The sequence below is a fragment of the Symphodus melops genome (assembly GCF_947650265.1).
Source record: "Symphodus melops genome assembly, chromosome: 12".
Taxonomy (NCBI): Eukaryota; Metazoa; Chordata; class Actinopteri; order Labriformes; family Labridae; genus Symphodus; species Symphodus melops.
In genome coordinates, this window is record NC_136702.1 from 1,280,825 (window position 1) to 1,290,211 (window position 9,387).

The following is a 9,387-nucleotide window of genomic DNA, read 5'->3' on the forward strand; positions in this document are numbered from 1 at the left end:
TTCCTCTTTCTGCCTCAAAAAAAAAAACAAAAAGCAGAAACGCAGACTCATGAAGTCGTGTCAGAGCACACGGCAGATTCTCCATGTCCACTCGTTTCCTCGCACTGGCTCAGAGGAGGTGCACGCTGGGTTTCGAGGAGCTCGGGGAGACGACAGCTGTGTCTGCATGAACGCTGGCTGAGAATCAGCCGGCTCCGAGCCTGACGTGACATCACAAACATTTTTTAATACAAAGTGCGAGACAGAGCGGACCGATTTACGCCTTCCTGTCCTGAGCTTTAACACGTTTAAATTAAATCAAAAATCTTGAAAAAAAGAAAGAAAAAAAAAAGGTAATCTTTATGAGTGGAAATAAAAGCTCAGGGCCAAGTTTAAGTAACGACTTAAAGATGCAACATGTGAAAGCGTCCCGGCTTCATGATGCAGAACGATCTGATCTGATCACAGGACTGACTCTGCTCTGTTGTCATAGCGACGTGTTTTGTTACTTCGTCATCATACAAACACTGTTGTTGTTCCTTAGTTACAAAAACGAGCAGAAAGTCACATCATGTCACTTCTTCCTGTTGAGGAATGAGTCCTTAGAAACCCTTCTAACAGCTGCTGCTGCATGAACTTCCTCTGCAGTAAATCCCCCGCTCTGTCAGCTCACACACACACACACACACACACTCACACACACACACACTCACTGGACCATGTGTGTGTATGAAGCCGCTTCATTCCCGAGGTGGAGATGAGGCCAGATTGCATCATGTAAGATCCACGTTCAGTGATTGAAGTCGAGAGTTTGACAGAGGACAGCTGAGGGGAAGAGAGGTTTTGGTCCTGATGGACCCGCCGGGAGGGGGGGTGGGTCTCTCACAGTCCATGTGCAGGGTGAGAGGGGCCGGCCAAGCTCTCACCTGTGTCAGTACGGAACAAGGTGGAGGTGATAAGTGACACGTGTCAGTCCTCATCAGTGTGAGTCTGCACTCTTCTGTAATCATGGAGGGAGAAGTCAGGACAACGACGGCTACGACTCTGAGTAGCCGTGGATTGAGGCAGTTTGTTTGAGACCTGTGATTGGACAGGGACCGTCCCGTCTTTCATGCTGTGCATCACGAGTCCCCACAAAAATCTCTCTAAACAACTCAAACGTCCCGGGTTGGATAGTTTCACACCTCAACAAGAATCCTGCAGAAAAGGTGCAGGAGGGTCACGTGTGTGCTGTGACATCATAGTTCACCGCCACCTTCTCAAGTCCTTTCTCTCTGTGGAAGTGTGTCTGGACCTTACTTACTGTATGCTTTAAAGTTAGCTTAATCATGCCTAGCTTAGCGGCATAGCCTAGCTTAACGTTATAGCCTAGCTTAGCAGTATAGCCTAGCTTAGCGCTATAGCCTAGCTTAGTGTTATAGCCTAGCTTAGCGGTATAGCTTAGCGCTATAGCCTAGCTTAATGTTATAGCCTAGTTTAGTGTTATAGCCTAGCTTAGCGGTATAGCTTAGCGCTATAGCCTAGCTTTAGCGTTATAGCCTAGCTTCTGTTCAGAACTTGAGTGTCTCCTTAAAGGAGCCACGCTGATCTGCACCTCAAACAACCGCCACTGCACGAACTACTCCTCTCTATGAAACGTCATCGTGTGCTTAATCGTATCACGAGGACGAGAAGAAAAGTCAGGAAGAAAAATCTGATCTTTGACCTTTGACCTTTGTGAGGCAACAGAGCGAACAACAAGGTGAAGCAGAAAGGTACGGACACAAAAAACACTTTCTGCACACGCATCAAAGTACAAACACATCTACTGCACACACACCAACCTCTCTGTGACACACACACACACACACACACACACACACACACACACATTATGTTATTATATGTACAGATTAACACCCCCCACCTGTTTGCACTGCCGGCAGCGACATCTGGCCTCCAGCAGTGATGATGATGATGATGATGAAGCAGCAGAAAGCTGAACCTGATATTTGACTCTGTGTATTTCTGACTCTTTGTGATGTGGACAAACATCTGTGTGTCTCTGCCCAGACTATTCATAGATCCACCACTTCAACACTGAAACCAGGGGCCTCCCATGTGAAGCAGCAACGACGTGCGGACTGTCACACGGCGGCACCATGAACACACAATCCATCTGCTCGTTCCTGCTTCGTCCAGCCAAAATAACATTCTGCAAAAGGCCCCGAAATATTTCCCAAAGTGCAAAAACATTCGAGCTAAATCTAAAACTACAGAAGCAGCTGCAGCGTGTTTTACAGCACGCTCTTTGGGTCTCCTCGTTTCCCACACTTCCCTCTGCTGCCGAGGCCAACACTTCTACAGGACAGACCCCTGCTGCCAGAGAGATGCCCCCTTTCTGCCAAGTGGGAAGCTTGTTTTAGAGGGAGGGGGATCATGTGTTGTGTCAACATGGTCCCTCCGCTCAGTGCCAGCTGCCCGGCGTCCGGCCCAAACCCGAGAGGTGTACTCGGAGCGAGACTGTGCCCACAGCTTCCCTCCGCCAACTGTACTGAAGAAACAAGACGGGCCGCCTCCGTGCCAGCTTCCTGCCGTCACATTAACACAGTCTGGCATGCGCTCACAGTCGGCTGGCTGGATCCACCGACTGTGAGCTGCAGCCGTGCACAGCTGTCGGGGGCCCGACGTTTCTCATTTGAGCGCTTCGAAACGTGAGACTTCGTGAGAATATAAAAGTCAAAAAGACTGCAGCCGAATCAGCTCGGATGCAGAAACAGGCTGTGAAGGAGGGGAGGGGGCGTCGTGATCTTTACCTGCAGCTTATTGGACGAGTGTGGACCGCTCAGATTAACACAAGTACATGAACAGGAAGCCCGTTGAAATGTTTCGTGCAATCTCGTTTGAAGCTCTTTAAGTTTCTAAAGTGATCTCTCGCTCTCTCTCTCTCTCTCTCTCTCTCTCTCTCTCTCTCTCTCTCTCTCTCTCTCCTGTCTGAAAAAGGCATATAAAAAGCTCAAAAATAAACCTCAGGAAAAAAAAAAGAAACTCCTGCAAACCCGTGAGAGACACAAGATCCTGAACATGCCTCGAGTGATGCACTTTTTTTTTTTTTTTTTGCTTTTGAATGGATGTGCAAAGTTTTTCGGTCAGATGAGCGTAACACCGAACAGCTTGTGTTTCCACGCCTGTCAGCCTCTGTATCTGTCCGCCTGACGGCCTGTTTACTCATCTTCAGCTCTGTGTTTCAGTGTTTCTGAAACTCCATAATAAACTCGTCAAACCGGCACCTGCCGCTCCTGCTGCTATCGAGCCATCATGGAGGCCCAGACAGAGGGGGGGGGGGGGGGGGGGGGGGGGCTCTGACATGAGACCACTTGAGCCGCACCTGCTGCTGGCCCCGTAAGAGGTCACACCCTCCTGTCTCCCTCCGCCACTGGAAATAGACCCTGTTGCTGCAGAGGTTACATAAGTGTTTGATTGTTGAGAGGTTGATTAATGTGCACAGAAGGTAAGTGACGTGTTGGATCTATTTCAGTGCGTCTCGCTAAGTGTGTGTGTGTGTGTGTGTGTGTGTGTGGGCATGTGATTGTGAAATAAAGGCCCAGCTCATCATTTTTTGTTGCACGATATTGGTCAGAATAACTTTTCTTTTTTTTTTCCTTTTCAAGGTGCAGAGGAGAGACGCTTCCTCGAAAGATCTCTGCAGCATGCTGCAGGGACACGTTGACTCGAGTAGGAGAAATATGAGTCTGAGTTTGTCTGCACTTCATGCAGATTCTCATGCAACGTATTTTCAGAAACTTTTAGTGACCACACTCAGAAAGATGATCTGAGAGCTTCTCCTTCTGTAACCCGAAATAAAAGACCAACATCTTTTAGAACTGCCGTTGACAGGTCGAGTTTTCCTCAAAGATTTTGCATAATTTGTTCTTCTCCTACTCTACAGCATCATTTTCCTTTGCATGTCGTATTCTTGCTTTATTGTGTCCATCCTGGTGACTTCTGTTCTTTTTTTTCCCCACATGCATTGTTTTAATAATTGCAATGAGAGGCACGTTTGGTTGCATGTTTGTGTTTCTCCAGATTAGCCAGCAGCAGTCGGACGTCGTCTGCTCTCTGCAGCAGAACAGAGAAACCTGTTCTTCCTGCAGGGACTTGATAACAGATAAAACGTGCGTTCTGCAGAATATCCAAATTTAATGTGATAAAAAAAAAAAAAAAAAACAGCTGCTGTGTTAAACTTTAGATAAACTCTTCCGCTCTCTAACTCCCGCCCTGCGTCACTGACACGAGCTGACAGCAAACGTTGCAGTCCAAAAGAAAGAGCGGAGTCGAGTGTTAGTAAAAGAACAACGTTTGGTACTTTAATATCTCTGGCAGGAATTTGCTGTATTAAATACACGTGAAGCTTTCCAGATTTCTCCAGAGAGGATTCAGTTTATTCCAGTTAATCTGAACGTCCTGTTAATACCGAGGCAAATAGAATTATTATTTACACAAGATACAAAAATATATTTTACACAAATACAAGACAATAAGGAGCTCTATAAAATTACAAATATATTCCTATTATAAAAAGCTTTTTTTTTTTTTTTTTAAATACTCTTCCAGCTCAGGGGTTGGAGTGTGATTTGACAGTAAATGTTCCAGTGACTCTTTGCAGCGTTTCATTGGCTCCTGTGAGTCCGCCGCATCACGCTGCGTCCTCAGGTTTCCCGCTCCGCTAATCTCGGCGTCTCGGCGTCTCCGCGGCCCCTCGCGGTATCCAGGTGGTTGAAGTGAGCAGACGGCTGACGGGTTAAATTTAGGAGCTGATGGCTGCTTGGACGTCGCTGTGATCCAGCTGTATCCTGTTGGGTGGTTTTGGGTGTATGCTGCTCGGGGGAGCGGGGAGGGGGGGGGGACATTCTCTCCCTCCTTCCCTTCGTGGCTGCCCTCCAAGACGACTCTGAGGCCTCCTCGTCACATGCCTGAGAACGGAGACAGACAGACCTGATTAGAACCGGACTCTCTGGCTCCTCGGCTCTATTCTCAGAGCGGCGGGCTCACTTTTTTTTTTTTTTTTTTTTTTTTTCCTTCTTTCTTTACGAACCGGGTCATCGTAAACAACGGTGGCCCTAATAAACACACCATCCTGCAGAGCTGCCAACAGGAGGCTGGCTGACGTCCCGCCCCCAGAGCTCTTTCACAGACGAGCCGCGTGAAAGACGGACATTCAGCGGCAGAGCGGAGGGCGAGGAGAAACACGGCAACAACTCCCACTCTCCTGCCTCATTCCATTCCTGACATTTACAGTCGGCAGCAGCAGCACACATTCCTCAAACTGGGATGCAAGTTCAAACACTCACAAGCCCCAAAGTACAGAAGTCCAAAACAAACGAGCCTGGAGCGTCTGTTATCAATGACGCCCTTCATGTGCTTAAACAAACATACTGCACATATCTATTTATACGCAGAGGTGGCAAAGTGCTCACTTTCCTTCCTTTCTCCTGTTGAAGTCGCCGTGCTTGTTGGACTTGAACGTCATCGTATCTCAAAGTAAAAGTTTCCCCCTGAAGGCTGGTTTTTTTTTTTAAAGTTAAAAGTTTTTATTGGATAGAAGACCTCGGCCCCCCTCGGGCCCCTCGGGCCCCGTCACCGCCTCCTGACTGTTTCTAAGAAAGCTGAGGGGCGGGGCTGCCGTGTCACTTTATGAGCGGTCATTAGCATAGCTGACACAGGGGGGGGGGGGGGGGGGGGGGACGAACGCTCGTGTTAATCCTGAGCAGCGGGCGGCGCCAGCACACACGCTAATTCATCAAGAGTTCCGACAGCTCGACGGGCATTTAGCACTTACTCTCTAATGTCCTGTCGAGGTCGGCGATGAAGTCCTCCAGCTCCTTCGTGTCGCCCAGTTTGGCTGCAGGGGGGAAAAAGAGACAAGAGCAAAGATTGAAGTCAAAACAAATCTTCAGTTTAAAGAGTAAAATGTGTGTTTGATCGTCTTTGTTTTGGAGTTTTTCAGAGGATTTATTGAAGTGTCAGGTGTAAACATGAACGTCAGCCTCGTCCCCTTTAGCTCAGGAAACATCAGGAGAGTGGGGGAGAATGAGCACGCTTCATCCTCCCGTCCACATCTTTAAACATCAGAATCACTAAACGGGACGAATCGGTTTCTTTTTGCATGTCATGAAGCGTGATGAGAAACTGATCCTGAAGCAGGAGCACGTCGAGCAGGTGGACTCTTTGGGGACGAGACGAGCCAACGTTTGCTAAAAAGTTTAGACAGAGACGAGAGTCTGAAGAAGACGGAGTGTCGCTCACGTTTTGGTGACATGAGGGGGGGTGAGGAGCTGGCCGGGGAGAGCACGGTGGGGGAGTTGAGCCGCTCGTCGCTGAAGCTGAAGCTGTTTCTGTTGAGGGACTCTGCACCTGTCAGAGAGAGAGAGAGAGAGAGAGAGAGAGAGAGAGAGAGAGAGAGAGAGAGAGAGAGAGAGAGGACACATTAGATCAGGTAAGTGTCCACCTCTCTGTGAACACAAAACACACATCTAGAATCTGTGTCAGTGGAGCAGCTTCAGGGTGTAATCATCACATTCTCCTTCCTCTCCAGCCTGTCACACACACACACACACACACACACACACACGTATGCTTATAAACAAACACACTTTGACATCAGTGCAAAAACAAAACTGGGGCATGTCATGCGCTCACACTCAGAAAAAATGAGAAGTGAATTATTTAATTTGCAGTCTGTAACTGCAGGTCAGAGGTTCGACATGTGACAGTCAGTGACGCGTGCCCCCCCCCCCTCCCCCCCCTGACACGTTTAGAGTCTGATACCAGGCTGCACTTTCTATCTCTTCTGTAACGACCCAGACCTTGAACGCACGCTTACATAAGTGAGCTAATGAGCAGTTTGAGCGTGCCAGCTCAGATTTGATGCCACCGCGTCACATATTTTCACTGTCTGTTTGTCTGTGACGATGTGGAGGATTTCTGCAGCGGGAGTGAAGTATTGAAGGCTCATTCATTCATTAAAAACACCGTTTTGAATTCTCTGTTCGAGGTGTCGACGTCGATGTCCCAGATATGGATGATGTGATTTGGAAGTAAGTGTGTGTGACTAAAAGTCGATTAGGCAGCAGTTAAAGCTGTCCTCGCCTCTCTCACTCCTCGGCCCAGACCCGCAGCAGATCTTAACAGGGTCTCAGATGTCGACCACTTACACCCCCCCCCTCCCCCCAGACCTGTGCCACTCCCAGCACTCAACACAGCACACACAGCAGGAGAGAGGAGACGCCACACAGCGGGGCACACACACACACACAGTCGCAGCCTTTTGTTCTTTTTTTTTTTTTACTTGGAAATGAAGTCCTGCTGTTTTTGTTTTTGAACTGTTTTCACACACTTTCTATTTTCTCCTCTTCACTATCTCTCCCCTGCACTCTCGTCTCGGGTGGATCTCTCGGGCTCTGCCCATTAATCTGCACGTCCAGCAGTCGGCCCATCCATCAGGCTGCAGGACAAAAGGTGCGTCCCTGCGTGGGACAGATCCCCCTTCATCACACTGCCATGGAGAGGACGGAGCTCCTGCAGGAATCTGATCCCGTCAGATCAACACGCTCGTTAGACACATGTTCAAACACCTTCCCCTGCTATGATCACACGAGGAGCACGAGGGCTGCAGGATCTTTAGTGCTAATGTGCTCATTAGGTAAGTCCTACCTGCTGCATTGAATACTGCAGCACAGCCACAACTCTGTGCAATAAAAATCTCTCCATCCAGGTCTCTCAATATGCGTTTTTTTTTTTGTTTTTTTTGAAGAACAAGTTTGTAATTCAGACTTTTAAAAGTATCCCAGGCCTGTTTGGAAAATTAATCAGATCTTTTCCCAACTCTTCCCAGCAGACCTGCTGCGCTCACGTGCTCGGGAAACTCCAAAGCATGTTTTTCTCTCGAAGTCAGCGTATGATGCTATCACACATTTATGCAGCCTGAGGACTTTAAAAAAAAACAACAAAAAAAACAACCCTGTGGAGTAAAACAGCAATGTATGATTTGAAAAGTCGCAGCCACAATTCAGAGGCGGGTTTGCCACAGTATGCAGCAGAAGCTGAATATCATGGACTGAGATCAAGGAGAAGACCAGCATGCAGCCTGCAGGCCTACGTGCATGGATGCACGCGCAACAATCCGACCCGCTGCCCCTCTGATGACACGTGATGAGAAACCTGCATGCAGGGGGGGTAACAGCTACAGAGGAGGAGAAACACGGAGCTCAGGTGAATTCACAGTTTTTGATAAACGTCCTCAGTAGAGATAGAGACGCTTTAGAAACATCAGACATCGAGAGAGGACATTTCTGCAGAGCCTGATCTCCATCCTGGATCCCTTTTGAAGTCACGTGCTGAAGTCACCAAGAATCATTTTTCTACGGATCCTGAAAAAGTCTCTGATGTCATGAAATTACCCAAAAGTATATGATTGACGTCATTTTTTCCCGCCACATAAATCGACTCTCCCTGCTGCCTGGTTAAAGGTTTGAAAGTTTAATTGAAGACACACACACACACACACACACACACACACACACTCACTCTCTGAGTCGCTGATGCCGCTGTCGCTGACGCTCGCGCAGCTCCTCCTCTTCGCCGTCTTCAGGTGCTCGTCGTACCTGAAGTGACGCTTCTCCACCGGCGACGTGAAGTCTTCGATCACCGCGTCGAACTCGCACAGCACGTCGTCCAGATCCTCCTCGTTCACGAACTTCGCTGTGAGAAATAAGTTCGCGTCACAAACCCCCATAAATAAACTCCGTGTTTTAAACCCGACAATATGTTTTCATAACGTGAACAATCAGGACCATAACGACCTGTTTTATTTGACTTATTGGAATATTGATTAGGCCAAAAACAATCTCTGATATATAAAAGCAAACAAAACCTTACTGTTTTGTTTTAAAATAAATATTTCTCTTTTAGTTAAAAAAAACAAATAATGAAACAGAAATAATCAAAATAAATAAATACCTTTGGCTCTCAGTTTTGGAGACTTCATTATTCCAGTGATTTTAGATTTCCCGGTCTTGAAACGGTCTTAGTTTGTTCTTGAACGTCCCTCAGAGTAAAGTCCAGCTGTGCTTTCTACGAACCTCCTGGAAGTCTTGAACTGACCCCTCTGAGTCCAGGACTGACGCTTTTAAAGGAGCCACGCTCAGAGAGGGGGCGGGGTCAATCCGAGCAGAGGGGAGGAGGAGGAGGTGGTGTGTGTGTGTGTGTGTGTGTGTGTGTGTGTGTGCGTGAGTGTGTGTGTGTGTGTGTTTGCGTGTATTTCTGTTTGCATGTGTGCTTGTGTGCGCGCGTGCTCACCTCAATATTTATAGTCTCTGATAGTGACCGGTTGGGGTTACACTCATCTGACGTCACTCTCATGTTTGTAAA

At 47.9% G+C, this 9,387-nt stretch overlaps 1 protein-coding gene across 2 annotated transcripts; it reads right to left on the reverse strand.

Moving 5' to 3' along the window:
• Positions 1-4,297: 4,297 nt before the first annotated feature.
• On the reverse strand, positions 4,298-9,131 carry rgcc (regulator of cell cycle; the record flags this gene model as incomplete). Of its 2 annotated transcripts, XM_079357565.1 has the most annotated exons (5): positions 8,977-9,131; positions 8,545-8,718; positions 6,265-6,372; positions 5,798-5,860; positions 4,298-4,931 (listed from the first exon to the last, which is right to left on the reverse strand). In XM_079357565.1, exons 1-5 carry the CDS (start codon positions 9,002-9,004, stop codon positions 4,924-4,926), a joined length of 381 nt encoding a protein of 126 aa, XP_079213691.1. In that variant the 5' UTR covers positions 9,005-9,131. The 2 variants fall into 2 exon arrangements, with proteins under 2 accessions (XP_079213691.1, XP_079213690.1); XM_079357564.1 differs by lacking the exon at positions 4,298-4,931 and having other exon boundaries at positions 5,787-5,860.
• Between the last annotated feature and the right edge of the window lie 256 nt (positions 9,132-9,387).